The sequence below is a fragment of the Gobius niger genome, assembly GCF_951799975.1.
Source record: "Gobius niger genome assembly, contig: SCAFFOLD_41, whole genome shotgun sequence".
NCBI lineage: Eukaryota > Metazoa > Chordata > Actinopteri > Gobiiformes > Gobiidae > Gobius > Gobius niger.
Window position 1 is genome coordinate 44,056 of NW_027639175.1, and position 23,731 is coordinate 67,786.

The window sequence follows — 23,731 nt, forward strand, 5'->3', positions numbered from 1 at the left end:
TCATGTCTCCTCATGTCTCCTCACGTCTCCTCACGTCTCCTCACGTCTCCTCACGTCTCCTCACGTCTCCTGTATCTCCTCATGTCTCCTCACGTCTCCTCATGTCTCCTCACGTCTCCTCACGTCTCCTCACGTCTCCTCACGTCTCCTCATGTCTCCTCACGTCTCCTCACGTCTCCTCACGTCTCCTCACGTCTCCTCATGTCTCCTCACGTCTCCTCACGTCTCCTCACGTCTCCTCACGTCTCCTCACGTCTCCTCATGTCTCCTCATGTCTCCTCATGTCTCCTCACGTCTCCTCATGTCTCCTCATGTCTCCTCATGTCTCCTCATGTCTCCTCACGTCTCCTCACGTCTCCTGTATCTCCTCATGTCTCCTCATGTCTCCTCATGTCTCCTCACGTCTCCTCATGTCTCCTCATGTCTCCTCATGTCTCCTCACGTCTCCTCACGTCTCCTCATGTCTCCTCATGTCTCCTCACGTCTCCTCACGTCTCCTCACGTCTCCTCATGTCTCCTCATGTCTCCTCATGTCTCCTCACGTCTCCTCACGTCTCCTCACGTCTCCTCATGTCTCCTCATGTCTCCTCACGTCTCCTCACGTCTCCTCATGTCTCCTGTATCTCCTCATGTCTCCTCATGTCTCCTGTATCTCCTCATGTCTCCTCATGTCTCCTCATGTCTCCTCACGTCTCCTCATGTCTCCTCATGTCTCCTCATGTCTCCTGTATCTCCTCATGTCTCCTCATGTCTCCTGTATCTCCTCATGTCTCCTCATGTCTCCTCACGTCTCCTCACGTCTCCTCACGTCTCCTCATGTCTCCTGTATCTCCTCATGTCTCCTCATGTCTCCTCATGTCTCCTCACGTCTCCTCACGTCTCCTCATGTCTCCTCATGTCTCCTCATGTCTCCTGTATCTCCTCATGTCTCCTCATGTCTCCTGTATCTCCTCATGTCTCCTCATGTCTCCTCACGTCTCCTCACGTCTCCTCATGTCTCCTCACGTCTCCTCATGTCTCCTCACGTCTCCTCACGTCTCCTCACGTCTCCTCATGTCTCCTGTATCTCCTCATGTCTCCTCATGTCTCCTGTATCTCCTCATGTCTCCTCACGTCTCCTCACGTCTCCTCACGTCTCCTCACGTCTCCTCATGTCTCCTGTATCTCCTCATGTCTCCTCACGTCTCCTCACGTCTCCTCACGTCTCCTCATGTCTCCTGTATCTCCTCATGTCTCCTCATGTCTCCTCACGTCTCCTCATGTCTCCTGTATCTCCTCATGTCTCCTCATGTCTCCTCACGTCTCCTCACGTCTCCTCATGTCTCCTGTATCTCCTCATGTCTCCTCATGTCTCCTGTATCTCCTCATGTCTCCTCACGTCTCCTCACGTCTCCTCACGTCTCCTCACGTCTCCTCATGTCTCCTGTATCTCCTCATGTCTCCTCACGTCTCCTCACGTCTCCTCACGTCTCCTCACGTCTCCTCACGTCTCCTCATGTCTCCTCATGTCTCCTCATGTCTCCTCACGTCTCCTCATGTCTCCTCATGTCTCCTGTATCTCCTCATGTCTCCTCATGTCTCCTCATGTCTCCTCATGTCTCCTGTATCTCCTCATGTCTCCTCATGTCTCCTCATGTCTCCTCACGTCTCCTCACGTCTCCTCACGTCTCCTCACGTCTCCTCACGTCTCCTCACGTCTCCTCACGTCTCCTCACGTCTCCTCACGTCTCCTCATGTCTCCTCACGTCTCCTCACGTCTCCTCACGTCTCCTCACGTCTCCTCACGTCTCCTCACGTCTCCTCACGTCTCCTCACGTCTCCTCACGTCTCCTCATGTCTCCTCACGTCTCCTCATGTCTCCTCACGTCTCCTCACGTCTCCTCACGTCTCCTCACGTCTCCTCACGTCTCCTGTATCTCCTCATGTCTCCTCACGTCTCCTGTATCTCCTCATGTCTCCTCATGTCTCCTCATGTCTCCTCATGTCTCCTCATGTCTCCTCATGTCTCCTGTATCTCCTCATGTCTCCTCACGTCTCCTGTATCTCCTCATGTCTCCTCACGTCTCCTGTATCTCCTCATGTCTCCTCATGTCTCCTCATGTCTCCTCATGTCTCCTCATGTCTCCTCACGTCTCCTCATGTCTCCTCATGTCTCCTCACGTCTCCTCACGTCTCCTCACGTCTCCTCATGTCTCCTCATGTCTCCTCATGTCTCCTCACGTCTCCTCATGTCTCCTCACGTCTCCTCACGTCTCCTCACGTCTCCTCACGTCTCCTGTATCTCCTCATGTCTCCTCATGTCTCCTCACGTCTCCTCATGTCTCCTCATGTCTCCTCATGTCTCCTCATGTCTCCTCATGTCTCCTCACGTCTCCTCATGTCTCCTCACGTCTCCTCACGTCTCCTCACGTCTCCTCATGTCTCCTGTATCTCCTCACGTCTCCTCACGTCTCCTCACGTCTCCTCACGTCTCCTCATGTCTCCTGTATCTCCTCACGTCTCCTCATGTCTCCTCATGTCTCCTCATGTCTCCTCACGTCTCCTCACGTCTCCTCACGTCTCCTCACGTCTCCTCACGTCTCCTCACGTCTCCTCATGTCTCCTCACGTCTCCTCACGTCTCCTCACGTCTCCTCATGTCTCCTCACGTCTCCTCACGTCTCCTCACGTCTCCTCACGTCTCCTCACGTCTCCTCATGTCTCCTCATGTCTCCTCACGTCTCCTCACGTCTCCTCACGTCTCCTCACGTCTCCTCACGTCTCCTCACGTCTCCTCACGTCTCCTCACGTCTCCTCACGTCTCCTCACGTCTCCTCACGTCTCCTCACGTCTCCTCACGTCTCCTCACGTCTCCTCACGTCTCCTCACGTCTCCTCACGTCTCCTCACGTCTCCTCACGTCTCCTCACGTCTCCTCACGTCTCCTCACGTCTCCTCACGTCTCCTCACGTCTCCTCACGTCTCCTCACGTCTCCTCACGTCTCCTCACGTCTCCTCACGTCTCCTCACGTCTCCTCACGTCTCCTCACGTCTCCTCACGTCTCCTCACGTCTCCTCACGTCTCCTCACGTCTCCTCACGTCTCCTCACGTCTCCTCACGTCTCCTCACGTCTCCTCACGTCTCCTCATGTCTCCTCACGTCTCCTGTATCTCCTCACGTCTCCTCACGTCTCCTCATGTCTCCTCATGTCTCCTCATGTCTCCTCACGTCTCCTCACGTCTCCTCACGTCTCCTCATGTCTCCTCACGTCTCCTCACGTCTCCTCATGTCTCCTCATGTCTCCTCATGTCTCCTCACGTCTCCTCACGTCTCCTCACGTCTCCTCATGTCTCCTCACGTCTCCTCATGTCTCCTCACGTCTCCTCATGTCTCCTCATGTCTCCTCACGTCTCCTCACGTCTCCTCACGTCTCCTCACGTCTCCTCACGTCTCCTCATGTCTCCTCATGTCTCCTCACGTCTCCTCACGTCTCCTCACGTCTCCTCATGTCTCCTGTATCTCCTCATGTCTCCTCACGTCTCCTCACGTCTCCTCACGTCTCCTCACGTCTCCTCACGTCTCCTCATGTCTCCTCATGTCTCCTCATGTCTCCTCATGTCTCCTCATGTCTCCTCACGTCTCCTCACGTCTCCTCACGTCTCCTCACGTCTCCTCACGTCTCCTCACGTCTCCTCACGTCTCCTCACGTCTCCTCACGTCTCCTCACGTCTCCTCACGTCTCCTCACGTCTCCTCACGTCTCCTCATGTCTCCTCACGTCTCCTCATGTCTCCTCATGTCTCCTCATGTCTCCTCATGTCTCCTCATGTCTCCTCATGTCTCCTCACGTCTCCTCACGTCTCCTGTATCTCCTCACGTCTCCTCACGTCTCCTGTATCTCCTCACGTCTCCTCATGTCTCCTCATGTCTCCTCATGTCTCCTCATGTCTCCTCATGTCTCCTCACGTCTCCTCATGTCTCCTCACGTCTCCTCACGTCTCCTGTATCTCCTCATGTCTCCTCATGTCTCCTCATGTCTCCTCACGTCTCCTCATGTCTCCTCATGTCTCCTCACGTCTCCTCATGTCTCCTCACGTCTCCTCATGTCTCCTCATGTCTCCTGTATCTCCTCATGTCTCCTCATGTCTCCTCATGTCTCCTCACGTCTCCTCATGTCTCCTCACGTCTCCTCATGTCTCCTCATGTCTCCTGTATCTCCTCACGTCTCCTCACGTCTCCTCACGTCTCCTGTATCTCCTCATGTCTCCTCATGTCTCCTCATGTCTCCTCACGTCTCCTCACGTCTCCTCACGTCTCCTGTATCTCCTCACGTCTCCTCACGTCTCCTGTATCTCCTCACGTCTCCTCATGTCTCCTCATGTCTCCTGTATCTCCTCATGTCTCCTCATGTCTCCTCATGTCTCCTCACGTCTCCTCACCTCTCCTCACGTCTCCTCATGTCTCCTCATGTCTCCTCATGTCTCCTCATGTCTCCTCATGTCTCCTCATGTCTCCTCATGTCTCCTCATGTCTCCTCACGTCTCCTCACGTCTCCTCACGTCTCCTGTATCTCCTCACGTCTCCTCATGTCTCCTCATGTCTCCTCATGTCTCCTCATGTCTCCTCATGTCTCCTCACGTCTCCTCATGTCTCCTCATGTCTCCTCATGTCTCCTCATGTCTCCTCATGTCTCCTCACGTCTCCTCATGTCTCCTCATGTCTCCTCACGTCTCCTCACGTCTCCTCACGTCTCCTCATGTCTCCTCACGTCTCCTCACGTCTCCTCACGTCTCCTCACGTCTCCTCACGTCTCCTCATGTCTCCTCACGTCTCCTCACGTCTCCTCACGTCTCCTCACGTCTCCTCACGTCTCCTCACGTCTCCTCATGTCTCCTCACGTCTCCTCATGTCTCCTCACGTCTCCTCATGTCTCCTGTATCTCCTCACGTCTCCTCATGTCTCCTCACGTCTCCTCATGTCTCCTCATGTCTCCTCACGTCTCCTCACGTCTCCTCATGTCTCCTCACGTCTCCTCACGTCTCCTCACGTCTCCTCACGTCTCCTCACGTCTCCTCACGTCTCCTCATGTCTCCTCATGTCTCCTCACGTCTCCTGTATCTCCTCACGTCTCCTCATGTCTCCTCACGTCTCCTCATGTCTCCTCACGTCTCCTCACGTCTCCTCATGTCTCCTCATGTCTCCTCACGTCTCCTCATGTCTCCTCATGTCTCCTCACGTCTCCTGTATCTCCTCACGTCTCCTCATGTCTCCTCACGTCTCCTCATGTCTCCTCACGTCTCCTCATGTCTCCTCACGTCTCCTCACGTCTCCTGTATCTCCTCACGTCTCCTCATGTCTCCTCACGTCTCCTCACGTCTCCTGTATCTCCTCATGTCTCCTCACGTCTCCTCATGTCTCCTCACGTCTCCTCACGTCTCCTCACGTCTCCTCATGTCTCCTCACGTCTCCTCATGTCTCCTCATGTCTCCTCATGTCTCCTCACGTCTCCTCATGTCTCCTCACGTCTCCTCATGTCTCCTCACGTCTCCTCACGTCTCCTGTATCTCCTCATGTCTCCTCATGTCTCCTCACGTCTCCTCATGTCTCCTCACGTCTCCTCATGTCTCCTCATGTCTCCTCACGTCTCCTCACGTCTCCTCACGTCTCCTCATGTCTCCTCATGTCTCCTCACGTCTCCTCATGTCTCCTCACGTCTCCTCACGTCTCCTCACGTCTCCTCACGTCTCCTCACGTCTCCTCACGTCTCCTGTATCTCCTCACGTCTCCTCACGTCTCCTCACGTCTCCTCACGTCTCCTCACGTCTCCTGTATCTCCTCATGTCTCCTCATGTCTCCTCACGTCTCCTCATGTCTCCTCACGTCTCCTCATGTCTCCTGTATCTCCTCATGTCTCCTCATGTCTCCTCATGTCTCCTCATGTCTCCTGTATCTCCTCATGTCTCCTCATGTCTCCTCACGTCTCCTCACGTCTCCTCATGTCTCCTCATGTCTCCTGTATCTCCTCATGTCTCCTCATGTCTCCTCATGTCTCCTCACGTCTCCTCACGTCTCCTCATGTCTCCTCACGTCTCCTCATGTCTCCTCACGTCTCCTCATGTCTCCTGTATCTCCTCATGTCTCCTCATGTCTCCTCATGTCTCCTCACGTCTCCTCATGTCTCCTCATGTCTCCTGTATCTCCTCATGTCTCCTCATGTCTCCTCGTATCTCCTCATGTCTCCTCATGTCTCCTGTATCTCCTCATGTCTCCTCATGTCTCCTGTATCTCCTCATGTCTCCTCATGTCTCCTCATGTCTCCTCACGTCTCCTCACGTCTCCTCATGTCTCCTCATGTCTCCTCACGTCTCCTCATGTCTCCTCACGTCTCCTCATGTCTCCTGTATCTCCTCATGTCTCCTCATGTCTCCTCATGTCTCCTCACGTCTCCTCATGTCTCCTGTATCTCCTCATGTCTCCTCATGTCTCCTCATGTCTCCTCACGTCTCCTCACGTCTCCTCATGTCTCCTCACGTCTCCTCACGTCTCCTCACGTCTCCTCATGTCTCCTCACGTCTCCTCATGTCTCCTCATGTCTCCTGTATCTCCTCATGTCTCCTCATGTCTCCTCACGTCTCCTCACGTCTCCTCATGTCTCCTCACGTCTCCTCATGTCTCCTCACGTCTCCTCACGTCTCCTCACGTCTCCTCACGTCTCCTCACGTCTCCTCACGTCTCCTCATGTCTCCTCATGTCTCCTCACGTCTCCTCACGTCTCCTCATGTCTCCTCACGTCTCCTCATGTCTCCTCATGTCTCCTCACGTCTCCTCACGTCTCCTCATGTCTCCTCATGTCTCCTCATGTCTCCTCACGTCTCCTCACGTCTCCTCACGTCTCCTCACGTCTCCTCATGTCTCCTCATGTCTCCTGTATCTCCTCATGTCTCCTCATGTCTCCTCATGTCTCCTGTATCTCCTCATGTCTCCTCATGTCTCCTGTATCTCCTCATGTCTCCTCATGTCTCCTCACGTCTCCTCACGTCTCCTCATGTCTCCTCATGTCTCCTCACGTCTCCTCACGTCTCCTCACGTCTCCTCATGTCTCCTCATGTCTCCTCATGTCTCCTCACGTCTCCTCACGTCTCCTCACGTCTCCTCACGTCTCCTCATGTCTCCTCACGTCTCCTCACGTCTCCTCATGTCTCCTGTATCTCCTCATGTCTCCTCATGTCTCCTCATGTCTCCTCACGTCTCCTCATGTCTCCTCACGTCTCCTCACGTCTCCTCATGTCTCCTCATGTCTCCTCATGTCTCCTCACGTCTCCTCACGTCTCCTCACGTCTCCTCATGTCTCCTCATGTCTCCTGTATCTCCTCATGTCTCCTCATGTCTCCTCATGTCTCCTGTATCTCCTCATGTCTCCTCATGTCTCCTGTATCTCCTCATGTCTCCTCATGTCTCCTCACGTCTCCTCACGTCTCCTCACGTCTCCTCATGTCTCCTCATGTCTCCTCACGTCTCCTCATGTCTCCTCACGTCTCCTCATGTCTCCTCACGTCTCCTCATGTCTCCTCACGTCTCCTCACGTCTCCTCACGTCTCCTCACGTCTCCTCATGTCTCCTCACGTCTCCTCACGTCTCCTCACGTCTCCTCACGTCTCCTCACGTCTCCTCATGTCTCCTCACGTCTCCTCACGTCTCCTCATGTCTCCTCATGTCTCCTCACGTCTCCTCATGTCTCCTCACGTCTCCTCACGTCTCCTCACGTCTCCTCATGTCTCCTCACGTCTCCTCATGTCTCCTCACGTCTCCTCATGTCTCCTCACGTCTCCTCATGTCTCCTCACGTCTCCTCATGTCTCCTCACGTCTCCTCACGTCTCCTCACGTCTCCTCACGTCTCCTCATGTCTCCTCACGTCTCCTCACGTCTCCTCACGTCTCCTCACGTCTCCTCACGTCTCCTCATGTCTCCTCACGTCTCCTCACGTCTCCTCATGTCTCCTCATGTCTCCTGTATCTCCTCACGTCTCCTCACGTCTCCTCACGTCTCCTCATGTCTCCTCACGTCTCCTCACGTCTCCTCATGTCTCCTCATGTCTCCTGTATCTCCTCATGTCTCCTCATGTCTCCTCATGTCTCCTCACGTCTCCTCATGTCTCCTCACGTCTCCTCACGTCTCCTCACGTCTCCTCATGTCTCCTCACGTCTCCTCATGTCTCCTCATGTCTCCTCACGTCTCCTCACGTCTCCTCATGTCTCCTCATGTCTCCTGTATCTCCTCACGTCTCCTCACGTCTCCTCATGTCTCCTCACGTCTCCTCACGTCTCCTCATGTCTCCTCATGTCTCCTGTATCTCCTCACGTCTCCTCATGTCTCCTCATGTCTCCTCACGTCTCCTCATGTCTCCTCACGTCTCCTCACGTCTCCTCATGTCTCCTCACGTCTCCTCACGTCTCCTCATGTCTCCTCATGTCTCCTCATGTCTCCTCATGTCTCCTCACGTCTCCTCACGTCTCCTCACGTCTCCTCATGTCTCCTCACGTCTCCTCATGTCTCCTGTATCTCCTCATGTCTCCTCATGTCTCCTGTATCTCCTCATGTCTCCTCATGTCTCCTGTATCTCCTCATGTCTCCTCATGTCTCCTCATGTCTCCTCATGTCTCCTGTATCTCCTCATGTCTCCTCATGTCTCCTGTATCTCCTCATGTCTCCTCATGTCTCCTCATGTCTCCTGTATCTCCTCATGTCTCCTCATGTCTCCTCACGTCTCCTCATGTCTCCTCATGTCTCCTCACGTCTCCTGTATCTCCTCATGTCTCCTCATGTCTCCTCATGTCTCCTCATGTCTCCTGTATCTCCTCATGTCTCCTGTATCTCCTCATGTCTCCTCATGTCTCCTCATGTCTCCTCACGTCTCCTCATGTCTCCTCATGTCTCCTCATGTCTCCTCACGTCTCCTGTATCTCCTCATGTCTCCTCATGTCTCCTCATGTCTCCTGTATCTCCTCATGTCTCCTCACGTCTCCTGTATCTCCTCATGTCTCCTCATGTCTCCTCATGTCTCCTCATGTCTCCTCATGTCTCCTCATGTCTCCTCACGTCTCCTGTATCTCCTCATGTCTCCTCATGTCTCCTCATGTCTCCTCATGTCTCCTGTATCTCCTCATGTCTCCTGTATCTCCTCATGTCTCCTCATGTCTCCTGTATCTCCTCATGTCTCCTCATGTCTCCTCATGTCTCCTCATGTCTCCTCACGTCTCCTGTATCTCCTCATGTCTCCTCATGTCTCCTGTATCTCCTCATGTCTCCTCATGTCTCCTGTATCTCCTCATGTCTCCTCATGTCTCCTGTATCTCCTCATGTCTCCTCACGTCTCCTGTATCTCCTCATGTCTCCTCATGTCTCCTCATGTCTCCTGTATCTCCTCATGTCTCCTCACGTCTCCTGTATCTCCTCATGTCTCCTCATGTCTCCTCATGTCTCCTCATGTCTCCTCACGTCTCCTGTATCTCCTCATGTCTCCTCATGTCTCCTCATGTCTCCTCATGTCTCCTCATGTCTCCTCATGTCTCCTCATGTCTCCTGTATCTCCTCACGTCTCCTCATGTCTCCTCATGTCTCCTCATGTCTCCTCATGTCTCCTCATGTCTCCTCATGTCTCCTCATGTCTCCTGTATCTCCTCATGTCTCCTCACGTCTCCTGTATCTCCTCATGTCTCCTCATGTCTCCTCATGTCTCCTCATGTCTCCTCATGTCTCCTCACGTCTCCTGTATCTCCTCATGTCTCCTCATGTCTCCTCATGTCTCCTCATGTCTCCTCATGTCTCCTCATGTCTCCTCACGTCTCCTGTATCTCCTCATGTCTCCTCATGTCTCCTCATGTCTCCTCATGTCTCCTCACGTCTCCTCACGTCTCCTCACGTCTCCTCATGTCTCCTCACGTCTCCTCACGTCTCCTCATGTCTCCTCATGTCTCCTCATGTCTCCTGTATCTCCTCACGTCTCCTCACGTCTCCTCATGTCTCCTGTATCTCCTCATGTCTCCTCATGTCTCCTCATGTCTCCTGTATCTCCTCATGTCTCCTCATGTCTCCTCATGTCTCCTCACGTCTCCTCACGTCTCCTCATGTCTCCTCATGTCTCCTCATGTCTCCTGTATCTCCTCACGTCTCCTCACGTCTCCTCACGTCTCCTGTATCTCCTCATGTCTCCTCATGTCTCCTCATGTCTCCTCATGTCTCCTCATGTCTCCTCATGTCTCCTCACGTCTCCTCATGTCTCCTCATGTCTCCTCATGTCTCCTGTATCTCCTCATGTCTCCTCACGTCTCCTCACGTCTCCTCACGTCTCCTCACGTCTCCTCATGTCTCCTCATGTCTCCTCATGTCTCCTCACGTCTCCTCACGTCTCCTCACGTCTCCTCATGTCTCCTCATGTCTCCTCATGTCTCCTCACGTCTCCTCACGTCTCCTCACGTCTCCTCATGTCTCCTCACGTCTCCTCACGTCTCCTCACGTCTCCTCACGTCTCCTCATGTCTCCTGTATCTCCTCACGTCTCCTCATGTCTCCTGTATCTCCTCACGTCTCCTCATGTCTCCTCACGTCTCCTCACGTCTCCTCATGTCTCCTCACGTCTCCTCATGTCTCCTCACGTCTCCTCACGTCTCCTCACGTCTCCTCACGTCTCCTCACGTCTCCTCACGTCTCCTCATGTCTCCTCATGTCTCCTGTATCTCCTCATGTCTCCTCATGTCTCCTCACGTCTCCTCACGTCTCCTCATGTCTCCTGTATCTCCTCATGTCTCCTCATGTCTCCTGTATCTCCTCATGTCTCCTCATGTCTCCTCACGTCTCCTCACGTCTCCTCATGTCTCCTCATGTCTCCTCATGTCTCCTCATGTCTCCTCATGTCTCCTCATGTCTCCTCATGTCTCCTCACGTCTCCTCACGTCTCCTCACGTCTCCTCACGTCTCCTCACGTCTCCTCACGTCTCCTCACGTCTCCTCACGTCTCCTCACGTCTCCTCACGTCTCCTCACGTCTCCTCACGTCTCCTCACGTCTCCTCATGTCTCCTCATGTCTCCTCATGTCTCCTCACGTCTCCTCATGTCTCCTCACGTCTCCTCACGTCTCCTCACGTCTCCTCACGTCTCCTCATGTCTCCTCATGTCTCCTCATGTCTCCTCATGTCTCCTGTATCTCCTCACGTCTCCTCATGTCTCCTCACGTCTCCTCACGTCTCCTCACGTCTCCTCACGTCTCCTCATGTCTCCTCATGTCTCCTCACGTCTCCTCACGTCTCCTCACGTCTCCTCACGTCTCCTCACGTCTCCTCATGTCTCCTCACGTCTCCTCACGTCTCCTCACGTCTCCTCACGTCTCCTCATGTCTCCTCATGTCTCCTCACGTCTCCTCATGTCTCCTCATGTCTCCTCACGTCTCCTCACGTCTCCTCACGTCTCCTCACGTCTCCTCACGTCTCCTCACGTCTCCTCATGTCTCCTGTATCTCCTCACGTCTCCTCATGTCTCCTCACGTCTCCTCACGTCTCCTCACGTCTCCTCACGTCTCCTCATGTCTCCTCATGTCTCCTCATGTCTCCTGTATCTCCTCACGTCTCCTCATGTCTCCTCACGTCTCCTCACGTCTCCTCACGTCTCCTCACGTCTCCTCATGTCTCCTCATGTCTCCTCACGTCTCCTCACGTCTCCTCACGTCTCCTCACGTCTCCTCACGTCTCCTCACGTCTCCTCACGTCTCCTCACGTCTCCTCACGTCTCCTCACGTCTCCTCACGTCTCCTCACGTCTCCTCACGTCTCCTCACGTCTCCTCACGTCTCCTCACGTCTCCTCACGTCTCCTCACGTCTCCTCACGTCTCCTCACGTCTCCTCACGTCTCCTCACGTCTCCTCACGTCTCCTCACGTCTCCTCACGTCTCCTCACGTCTCCTCATGTCTCCTCACGTCTCCTCACGTCTCCTCACGTCTCCTCATGTCTCCTCATGTCTCCTCACGTCTCCTGTATCTCCTCATGTCTCCTCACGTCTCCTCACGTCTCCTCACGTCTCCTCACGTCTCCTCACGTCTCCTCACGTCTCCTCACGTCTCCTCATGTCTCCTCACGTCTCCTGTATCTCCTCATGTCTCCTCACGTCTCCTCACGTCTCCTCATGTCTCCTCATGTCTCCTGTATCTCCTCACGTCTCCTCATGTCTCCTCACGTCTCCTCACGTCTCCTCATGTCTCCTGTATCTCCTCACGTCTCCTCACGTCTCCTCACGTCTCCTCATGTCTCCTCATGTCTCCTGTATCTCCTCACGTCTCCTCACGTCTCCTCACGTCTCCTCATGTCTCCTCACGTCTCCTCATGTCTCCTCACGTCTCCTCATGTCTCCTCATGTCTCCTCATGTCTCCTCATGTCTCCTGTATCTCCTCACGTCTCCTCACGTCTCCTCACGTCTCCTCACGTCTCCTCACGTCTCCTCACGTCTCCTCACGTCTCCTCACGTCTCCTCACGTCTCCTCACGTCTCCTCACGTCTCCTCATGTCTCCTCATGTCTCCTCATGTCTCCTCACGTCTCCTGTATCTCCTCATGTCTCCTCATGTCTCCTCACGTCTCCTCACGTCTCCTCATGTCTCCTCACGTCTCCTCACGTCTCCTCACGTCTCCTCACGTCTCCTCACGTCTCCTCACGTCTCCTCATGTCTCCTCACGTCTCCTGTATCTCCTCATGTCTCCTCACGTCTCCTCACGTCTCCTCATGTCTCCTCATGTCTCCTCACGTCTCCTCATGTCTCCTCATGTCTCCTCATGTCTCCTCATGTCTCCTGTATCTCCTCACGTCTCCTCACGTCTCCTCACGTCTCCTCATGTCTCCTCATGTCTCCTCATGTCTCCTGTATCTCCTCACGTCTCCTCACGTCTCCTCACGTCTCCTCACGTCTCCTCATGTCTCCTCACGTCTCCTCATGTCTCCTCACGTCTCCTCATGTCTCCTCACGTCTCCTCATGTCTCCTCACGTCTCCTCACGTCTCCTCACGTCTCCTCACGTCTCCTCACGTCTCCTCACGTCTCCTCACGTCTCCTCACGTCTCCTCACGTCTCCTCATGTCTCCTCATGTCTCCTCATGTCTCCTCACGTCTCCTCACGTCTCCTCATGTCTCCTCACGTCTCCTCATGTCTCCTCATGTCTCCTCACGTCTCCTCACGTCTCCTCACGTCTCCTCACGTCTCCTCACGTCTCCTCACGTCTCCTCACGTCTCCTCACGTCTCCTCACGTCTCCTCACGTCTCCTCACGTCTCCTCACGTCTCCTCACGTCTCCTCACGTCTCCTCATGTCTCCTCACGTCTCCTCATGTCTCCTCACGTCTCCTCATGTCTCCTCATGTCTCCTCATGTCTCCTCACGTCTCCTCATGTCTCCTCACGTCTCCTCACGTCTCCTCATGTCTCCTCATGTCTCCTCATGTCTCCTCACGTCTCCTCATGTCTCCTCATGTCTCCTCACGTCTCCTCACGTCTCCTGTATCTCCTCATGTCTCCTCATGTCTCCTCACGTCTCCTCATGTCTCCTCATGTCTCCTGTATCTCCTCATGTCTCCTCACGTCTCCTCATGTCTCCTCATGTCTCCTCATGTCTCCTCATGTCTCCTGTAGTCTCCTGTATCTCCTCACGTCTCCTCACGTCTCCTCACGTCTCCTCACGTCTCCTCACGTCTCCTCACGTCTCCTCATGTCTCCTCATGTCTCCTCATGTCTCCTCACGTCTCCTCATGTCTCCTGTATCTCCTCATGTCTCCTCACGTCTCCTCATGTCTCCTCACGTCTCCTCATGTCTCCTGTATCTCCTCATGTCTCCTCACGTCTCCTCACGTCTCCTCACGTCTCCTCACGTCTCCTCACGTCTCCTCATGTCTCCTCATGTCTCCTCACGTCTCCTCACGTCTCCTCACGTCTCCTCATGTCTCCTCATGTCTCCTCATGTCTCCTCATGTCTCCTGTATCTCCTCATGTCTCCTCACGTCTCCTCATGTCTCCTCACGTCTCCTCACGTCTCCTCACGTCTCCTCACGTCTCCTCACGTCTCCTCATGTCTCCTCACGTCTCCTCACGTCTCCTCACGTCTCCTCATGTCTCCTCATGTCTCCTCATGTCTCCTCACGTCTCCTCATGTCTCCTGTATCTCCTCATGTCTCCTCACGTCTCCTCATGTCTCCTCACGTCTCCTCATGTCTCCTGTATCTCCTCATGTCTCCTCACGTCTCCTCACGTCTCCTCACGTCTCCTCACGTCTCCTCACGTCTCCTCATGTCTCCTCACGTCTCCTCACGTCTCCTCATGTCTCCTCACGTCTCCTCATGTCTCCTCATGTCTCCTCACGTCTCCTCATGTCTCCTGTATCTCCTCATGTCTCCTCACGTCTCCTCATGTCTCCTCACGTCTCCTCATGTCTCCTCATGTCTCCTCACGTCTCCTCATGTCTCCTCACGTCTCCTCATGTCTCCTCACGTCTCCTCACGTCTCCTCATGTCTCCTCACGTCTCCTCATGTCTCCTCACGTCTCCTCATGTCTCCTCATGTCTCCTCACGTCTCCTCATGTCTCCTCACGTCTCCTCATGTCTCCTCATGTCTCCTCACGTCTCCTCATGTCTCCTCACGTCTCCTCATGTCTCCTCATGTCTCCTCACGTCTCCTCATGTCTCCTCACGTCTCCTCATGTCTCCTCACGTCTCCTCATGTCTCCTCATGTCTCCTCACGTCTCCTCATGTCTCCTCACGTCTCCTGTATCTCCTCATGTCTCCTCACGTCTCCTCACGTCTCCTCATGTCTCCTCACGTCTCCTCATGTCTCCTCACGTCTCCTCACGTCTCCTCACGTCTCCTCACGTCTCCTCACGTCTCCTCACCTCTCCTCATGTCTCCTCACGTCTCCTCACGTCTCCTCACGTCTCCTCACGTCTCCTCATGTCTCCTCATGTCTCCTCATGTCTCCTCATGTCTCCTGTATCTCCTCATGTCTCCTCATGTCTCCTCATGTCTCCTCATGTCTCCTCATGTCTCCTGTATCTCCTCATGTCTCCTCATGTCTCCTCATGTCTCCTGTATCTCCTCATGTCTCCTCACGTCTCCTCACGTCTCCTCACGTCTCCTCACGTCTCCTCATGTCTCCTCATGTCTCCTCATGTCTCCTCACGTCTCCTCACGTCTCCTCACGTCTCCTCATGTCTCCTCATGTCTCCTCACGTCTCCTCACGTCTCCTCACGTCTCCTCACGTCTCCTCACGTCTCCTCACGTCTCCTCACGTCTCCTCACGTCTCCTCATGTCTCCTCATGTCTCCTCACGTCTCCTCACGTCTCCTCACGTCTCCTCACGTCTCCTCACGTCTCCTCACGTCTCCTCACGTCTCCTCACGTCTCCTCACGTCTCCTCACGTCTCCTCACGTCTCCTCACGTCTCCTCACGTCTCCTCACGTCTCCTCACGTCTCCTCATGTCTCCTCATGTCTCCTCATGTCTCCTCATGTCTCCTCATGTCTCCTCACGTCTCCTCACGTCTCCTCATGTCTCCTCACGTCTCCTCACGTCTCCTCACGTCTCCTCATGTCTCCTCATGTCTCCTCACGTCTCCTCACGTCTCCTCACGTCTCCTCACGTCTCCTCACGTCTCCTCACGTCTCCTCACGTCTCCTCACGTCTCCTCATGTCTCCTCATGTCTCCTCACGTCTCCTCACGTCTCCTCACGTCTCCTCACGTCTCCTCATGTCTCCTCATGTCTCCTCACGTCTCCTCACGTCTCCTCACGTCTCCTCACGTCTCCTCACGTCTCCTCATGTCTCCTCATGTCTCCTCATGTCTCCTCATGTCTCCTCATGTCTCCTCATGTCTCCTGTATCTCCTCATGTCTCCTCATGTCTCCTCATGTCTCCTGTATCTCCTCATGTCTCCTCATGTCTCCTCATGTCTCCTCATGTCTCCTCATGTCTCCTCATGTCTCCTCATGTCTCCTCATGTCTCCTGTATCTCCTCATGTCTCCTCACGTCTCCTCACGTCTCCTCACGTCTCCTCACGTCTCCTCATGTCTCCTCACCTCTCCTCATGTCTCCTCACGTCTCCTCACGTCTCCTCACGTCTCCTCACGTCTCCTCATGTCTCCTCATGTCTCCTCATGTCTCCTCATGTCTCCTGTATCTCCTCATGTCTCCTCATGTCTCCTCATGTCTCCTCATGTCTCCTCATGTCTCCTGTATCTCCTCATGTCTCCTCATGTCTCCTCATGTCTCCTGTATCTCCTCATGTCTCCTCATGTCTCCTCATGTCTCCTCATGTCTCCTCATGTCTCCTGTATCTCCTCATGTCTCCTCATGTCTCCTGTATCTCCTCATGTCTCCTCATGTCTCCTCATGTCTCCTCATGTCTCCTCATGTCTCCTCATGTCTCCTCATGTCTCCTCATGTCTCCTGTATCTCCTCAGACGTGCCGGAGCTCCTGGCCCTGGTGGGTCCAGACTCGGTCCAGGACCTGAGGTCTGGAGCTTCAGACCCGGATCAGACTCGAGTGAATCTGAAGAACTGCTTCAGTCGAATGATGAGGAGCAACAGAGACGACGTTCAGACGCAGCTGAGGAGACTGGAGCAGAGGCTCAGAGGTGAGACTCCGCCCACAGGGGTGAGGCTCCGCCCACAGGGTGAGACTCCGCCCACAGGGGTGAGACTCCGCCCACAGGGGGGAGACTCCGCCCACAGGGGTGAGACTCCGCCCACAGGGGGGAGACTCTGGCTCAATCTGAAACCATCACATCACAGCCTCTAAGCTCTAACACTATAACTAACTCCTTCACCTTTCATGGTCGACTGTTAGATCTGTGCAGTTCTGGAACTAGAGCTTCAGCTGCATTTGAACAATCCGTCCGTCCTTAAACAGGGAAAGGGGAAGTGACATCACCAACAGCTGTTTTTCTTCTTCTTTAAAGTTACTGGTGGAGTGCAGGCCAAACAAAAGTGCATGTCGCCCCCTAGTGTCCAACAACAACAAAGTGTCCAAACAAAGACATCCCTATGCTAAAGTGGCTATGATAGTTAGCATCAGAGGTCCTTATGCTAAAGTGGCTATGATAGTTAGCATCAGAGGTCCTTATGCTAAAGTGGCTATGATAGTTAGCATCAGAGGTCCCTATGCTAAAGTGGCTATGATAGTTAGCATCAGAGGTCCCTATGCTAAAGTGGCTATGATAGTTAGCATCAGAGGTCCCTATGCTAAAGTGGCTATGATAGTTAGCATCAGAGGCCCCTATGCTAAAGTGGCTATGATAGTTAGCATCAGAGGTCCCTATGCTAAAGTGGCTATGATAGTTAGCATCAGAGGTCCCTATGCTAAAGTGGCTATGATAGTTAGCATCAGAGGTCCCTATGCTAAAGTGGCTATGATAGTTAGCATCAGAGGTCCCTATGCTAAAGTGGCTATGATAGTTAGCATCAGAGGTCCTTATGCTAAAGTGGCTATGATAGTTAGCATCAGAGGTCCCTATGCTAAAGTGGCTATGATAGTTAGCATCAGAGGTCCCTATGCTAAAGTGGCTATGATAGTTAGCATCAGAGGTCCCTATGCTAAAGTGGCTATGATAGTTAGCATCAGAGGCCCCTATGCTAAAGTGGCTATGATAGTTAGCATCAGAGGTCCCTATGCTAAAGTGGCTATGATAGTTAGCATCAGAGGTCCCTATGCTAAAGTGGCTATGATAGTTAGCATCAGAGGTCCCTATGCTAAAGTGGCTATGATAGTTAGCATCAGAGGTCCCTATGCTAAAGTGGCTATGATAGTTAGCATCAGAGGCCCCTATGCTAAAGTGGCTATGCTAGTTAGCATCAGCGGATCATTTACTGACGTTTGGAGAGAAACAGTACAGAAAATTAGCACCTGTCTGTCTCTCCAGGTGAGGGCGTGTCTCCAGGTGAGGGCGTGTCTCACCTGTATCTCTCTCACCTGTCTGTGTCTCCAGGTGAGGGCGTGTCTCCAGGTGAGGGCGTGTCTCCAGGTGAGGGCGTGTCTCCAGGTGAGGGCGTGTCTCCAGGTGAGGGCGTGTCTCCAGGTGAGGGCGTGTCTGAGGGCGTGTCCCCGGTGAAGAAGCTGCTCCTGGATCTTCACGCTCAGTTTCCTGGAGACATCGGCTGCTTCTGCATCTTCTTCCTGAACCTGGTGGAGCTTCAGCCGGGACAAGCCATGTTCCTCCGGGCGAACGAGATCCACGCCTACCTGAGCGGAGGTAAGCCCCGCCTACCTGAGCGGAGGTAAGCCCCGCCCACCCTGAGCGGAGGTAAGCCCCGCCTACCTGAGCGGAGGTAAGCCCCGCCTACCTGAGCGGAGGTAAGCCCCGCCTACCTGAGCGGAGGTAAGCCCCGCCCACCCTGAGCGTAGGTAAGCCCCGCCTACCTGAGCGGAGGTAAGCCCCGCCCCCCCCGAGCCGAGGTAAGCCCCGCCTACCTGAGTGGAGGTAAGCCCCGCCCCGAGTGGAGGTAAGCCCCGCCTACCTGAGCGGAGGTAAGCCCCGCCTACCTGAGCGGAGGTAAGCCCCGCCTACCTGAGCGGAGGTAAGCCCCGCCTACCTGAGCGGAGGTAAGCCCCGCCTACCTGAGCGGAGGTAAGCCCCGCCCCGAGCGGAGGTAAGCCCCGCCCCGAGCGGAGGTAAGCCCCGCCTACCTGAGCGGAGGTAAGCCCCGCCCACCTGAGCGGAGGTAAGCCCCGCCTACCTGAGCGGAGGTAAGCCCCGCCTACCTGAGCGGAGGTAAGCCCCGCCTACCTGAGCGGAGGTAAGCCCCGCCTACCTGAGCGGAGGTAAGCCCCGCCTACCTGAGCGGAGGTAAGCCCCGCCTACCTGAGCGGAGGTAAGCCCCGCCTACCTGAGCGGAGGTAAGCCCCGCCTACCTGAGCGGAGGTAAGCCCCGCCCCGAGCGGAGGTAAGCCCCGCCTACCTGAGCGGAGGTAAGCCCCGCCTACCTGAGCGGAGGTAAGCCCCGCCTACCTGAGCGGAGGTAAGCCCCGCCTACCTGAGCGGAGGTAAGCCCCGCCTACCTGAGCGGAGGTAAGCCCCGCCTACCTGAGCGGAGGTAAGCCCCGCCTACCTGAGCGGAGGTAAGCCCCGCCTACCTGAGCGGAGGTAAGCCCCGCCTACCTGAGCGGAGGTAAGCCCCGCCCCGAGCGGAGGTAAGCCCCGCCTACCTGAGCGGAGGTAAGCCCCGCCCCGAGCGGAGGTAAGCCCCGCCTACCTGAGCGGAGGTAAGCCCCGCCTACCTGAGCGGAGGTAAGCCCCGCCTACCTGAGCGGAGGTAAGCCCCGCCCCGAGCGGAGGTAAGCCCCGCCTACCTGAGCGGAGGTAAGCCCCGCCTACCTGAACGGAGGTAAGCCCCGCCTACCTGAGCGGAGGTAAGCCCCGCCTACCTGAACGGAGGTAAGCCCCGCCTACCTGAGCGGAGGTAAGCCCCGCCTACCTGAGCGGAGGTAAGCCCCGCCTACCTGAGCGGAGGTAAGCCCCGCCTACCTGAGCCGAGGTAAGCCCCGCCTACCTGAGCGGAGGTAAGCCCCGCCTACCCGAGCGGAGGTAAGCCTCGCCTACCCGAGCGGAGGTAAGCCCCGCCCCCCCCCTAGCCGAGGTAAGCCCCGCCTACCTGAGCCGAGGTAAGCCCCGCCTACCTGAGCGGAGGTAAGCCCCGCCCCCCCCCTAGCCGAGGTAAGCCCCGCCTACCTGAGCCGAGGTAAGCCCCGCCTACCTGAGCGGAGGTAAGCCCCGCCTACCTGAGCCGAGGTAAGCCCCGCCTACCTGAGCGGAGGTAAGCCCCGCCCCCCCCCTAGCCGAGGTAAGCCCCGCCTACCTGAGCGGAGGTAAGCCCCGCCCCCCCGAGCCGAGGTAAGCCCCGCCTACCTGAGCGGAGGTAAGCCCCGCCTACCTGAGCGGAGGTAAGCCCCGCCTACCTGAGCGGAGGTAAGCCCCGCCCACCCTGAGCCGAGCTAAGATAAGGACAAAGGAGCTACTTATGTGAGGAATTCGGGAGACGCTTTTTCACCCCCACCCATCTCTCTGACTCCTCTCTCTCTGACTCCTCTCTCTCTGACCTCTCTCTCTCTCTGACTCCTCTCTCTCTCTGCCCCCTCCTCTCTCTCTGACCCCGCCCCCCTCTCTGACCCCGCCCCCCTCTCTGACCCCGCCCCCCTCTCTGACTCCTCTCTCTCTCTCTGACCCCGCCTCTCTCTCTGACTCCCCTCTCTCTCTCTGACTCCTCTCTCTCTCTGACCCCGCCCCTCTGACCCCGCCCCCCTCTCTGACCCCGCCCCCTCTCTGACCCCGCCCCTCTCTCTGATCCCGCCCCTCTCTCTGACCCCGCCCCCCTCTCTGACCCCGCCCCCTCTCAGATTGCGTGGAGGTGATGGCGTGCAGCGATAACACGGTCCGGGCGGGTCTGACGCCGAAGTTCCTGGACGTGGAGACTCTCTGCTCGATGCTGGACTACAGCCCAGGCCCTGCCCACTCCAAACTGTTCCCCTGTCGCCGTGACGACCACGATCCCAACGCCACGCTGTACGACCCGCCCATCGACGACTTCTCCGTCATCAGGATCCAGGTATGAGCCACCAGGGGGCGACGGCGGGGATTAAAGAGCCCGACCTCCGAGGCAAATGTGACGCCATTTTGAGTCAGATCCAAAATAAATGACAAATATAAAACCATACTTTTAAATCGATCCATTATTCAGAATGACCCGACACAGGTTCATGTCTTTACAGCAGAAGTTTCAAATCGTTCAAATAAAATCGAAAAAAACACGACTTTTTTCAACAGAGAAACAAAAAAAGGCTGAGATTCTGAGTGCGTCACAAATGAAATGTTTTTATTCTTATTATGAAAAGCGTCAGTAAAGTGAGGAGCCTTTTCTCTCAGAGCTACATCATCAGGACAATGAGTTTAATCTTTATTAAGGAACACGTGCGAACACACGATCCATAGTTACATTAAAAACACAGAATATGGAAATGTATTAAAACTAGTGATGCCGATCTGAACCGATACCGATAATTCTGTTTATATATTTGCACTTTATTTTGTGACAAGAACTCAGTGTAACAGTTCTGCCCAAAATGTATTAACTCTGCCAAGCGACATACAAGTTTAAATATAAATCTGTGGGTTTGAGTCTCACCTTTTTCTAAAGCTCTGGTTTTTACAGTTTCATCATCTGAGCAGGTCTGACTCTGCTCATCTGTGTCACATCTTATTAAAGAAAAAGAATAATATTACCACTACTACTTCCTTCCTACTTCCTTTTGTTGACATCATACTAATGAATTCTTATTTACAACACTGGAACATAGACAGTATTACAGTATTTCACTGAGTCTCGAGGCGTCTCTGACATGAGAGAGAAGTGATGCCAAATCTGTGACAGTTTCTGACTAATAATCTGATCCTACAGCACAAAAACCAGACTCTCTCCTGCACTGGATCATTTATGCATCTGTGACGAGGCTCATTTCATCAATGTTAAACTCCTCTCGTTCACAGCGCTTCAGTCTCGGGGCTGTCGTGTTTATTTGATCAGAAATACAAAGATAATTCATGTGTTTAGGCCTCGCTCTGTTCCAGTAACTCACGTGAGCGGGTCTGCAGGGTCAGAGGTTCACATTTCCTCGTCTTTTTCTCATGTTGTTGCGGTGCTAATGTTGAAGTGACTTCGATGTAAAAAGTCTAAAAACTCTTCCTTCACGTGAGCGCCTGCACAGCTGTTTCTCTGGAAAACTCGTGGTGTTTTTCAGCTAAAGCCGTGCAGAAGTCGGCCAGAGCGTGTATCTGCTGCTGTAAACGTGCTGTCCTGAGTCTGCAGCAGCTCCGGGCTGCAGGACGAGCGGCGCAGAGAGGGAAAGGCCGCGAGCTGGAGCCGCAGACTCAATGTCATTTGAGCTCATAGTTATCAGGCCTAATTATCGGGCCTAGTTATTTCTTATCGGCTTTATCGGGGATGGCGCCAAAATGCCGATAATTATTGGCGGCCGATATTATCGTGCATCCCTAATTAAAATACTGCAAATCATTACAGCAACACTGACAGTAAAAGTATAAGCCCATCAGTTCTAACTGTGGGTCAGAGAAAGGTCAGAGGTCAGAGGTCAGGGGTCAGTGACTCCACATTATTTACATGAGGTGAATCTGAGCTCATGGAAAAGTGTCCGACACATTCATGGATGTGTTTATTATGTGTTTATTATGTGTTTATTATCTGAGTCACTGAAGATGAACACAGTAAAAACCAGTTCGAGGCTGATGTTTCTGCTGGAGCTCATGATCATGATCAGCTCAGTCTCTGCTCTAAACTACAGACACAAACTGGGCCTGAAACATCACTGATGCTGAACCAAAAGTCTGTCATTTCAGATGTAGAAGCTCAGCAGATGTTTGTCTGGAAACCTCTGGAAGCTTAAACATGTGCAGATGTGCCGTCTATTTTAAGTTATATTAAAACAAACAATAAAAAGTTGCTAAATCATATAAAAGGCTTCGTCAGTTGCCCCCGACTCACACTGGGTTTGGGTTTTTGGCCCCTGGTCCACATGAGTCTGAGACCCTGCTCTAAATAAATAAATAACTATATTAAACAAACCTGAGTCCTAAAGTCCATTATTTTAAAATGAGTTTCCTGTTGTTCCTCCAGGTGCCAGAGGGGGCGCCGTACACCGTGGCAGCCCTCGACAGCGGCAGCATCCTATTGGTCGTGTCCGGCTCCGCCCGCTGCCCCGGCCACGATGACATCACTCTGAGGCGGGGCTCCGTGCTCTTCCTCTCGGCCAATCACAGCCTTCCCCTCGAGGTGACGTCATCACTGGAGCTGTTCCGGGCCTGCTGCCTCCTGTGAGAGGCCCCGCCCCCCCCTGTGAGAGGCCCCCCCACTTTAACCAAGTGTATTTTCTCCAGTTCAGCTTTACCCAAATCTACAGAATCTTTCCTCACGTTGTTTTTGTCTCATTTTTGTTGCTATTTTGACACATTTTCGAGAAGCTTTTAGATTTGGGTAAAGCCGATTTGGTAAAAATGTGCCCGGTTCTGCATCGAATGGTTTGATTGGTCCAGAGGCGGGACTTAAGGTCAAGTAAACGATGATGAAACGGTTTTCTGGTATATTTTAGCTGTAGATCGTTGGACCCTGTGATCGTGGGATTATCTTCACTAAGCTGCTGTTCTGACCCGACCTGAAGGTGGCGCTGTGTGAATTGCACTCTGTAATAAATGCTTCTGTAGCACTTTGTCGTCTCCCTGATTCTTCCTCAGTTTAGGGGCATGAACATGACGTCACACCGCTAGTAAGTGAATCCTCCACTTTAAAGGAACAGGCCAGCGTTCTTCCACACTGAGATATGTTCTTACCTGAGCTGTGACGAGTTCTTTAGGACCTGTCTGATCTTCAGTCACGTAAACACAGCGCAGACGGCGTTAGCATTTAGCCTCTCCCTCTCTCCTCTATAGCTCCAAAACAGGTCAAGATAGAAGCTACCAAGCTCTTCCACGTTTTCCCTATTTAAATATGGTTACGTGAAGTGTTCCACTACAAAGTATAATTACACACAATTAAACAATGTGGATTTTCTAAGCGGATAAAAGGGGGGACTATATTGTAAGGCGTAATAATACCAGGAGGAGTTTGACATCTGTGCAGTAATCTTCCGAACGTCACTCACACCCTCAGAACATCAGGAGGAAACACTCG

General features: G+C 54.0%; 1 protein-coding gene across 1 annotated transcript in view; it reads left to right on the forward strand.

The window, feature by feature from the left end:
• Positions 1 to 22,890, forward strand: part of mpi (mannose phosphate isomerase) — a 40,869-nt gene extending 17,979 nt beyond the window's left edge. The window contains exons 3-6 of the mRNA XM_079583251.1: positions 16,462 to 16,635; positions 17,986 to 18,249; positions 20,391 to 20,599; positions 22,682 to 22,890. Of these exons, the coding sequence (XP_079439377.1) occupies positions 16,462 to 16,635; positions 17,986 to 18,249; positions 20,391 to 20,599; positions 22,682 to 22,882 (848 nt within the window). The 3' untranslated portion in view covers positions 22,883 to 22,890. The remainder of the gene's footprint in view (positions 1 to 16,461; positions 16,636 to 17,985; positions 18,250 to 20,390; positions 20,600 to 22,681) is intronic.
• The last annotated feature ends 841 nt before the right edge of the window (positions 22,891 to 23,731 follow it).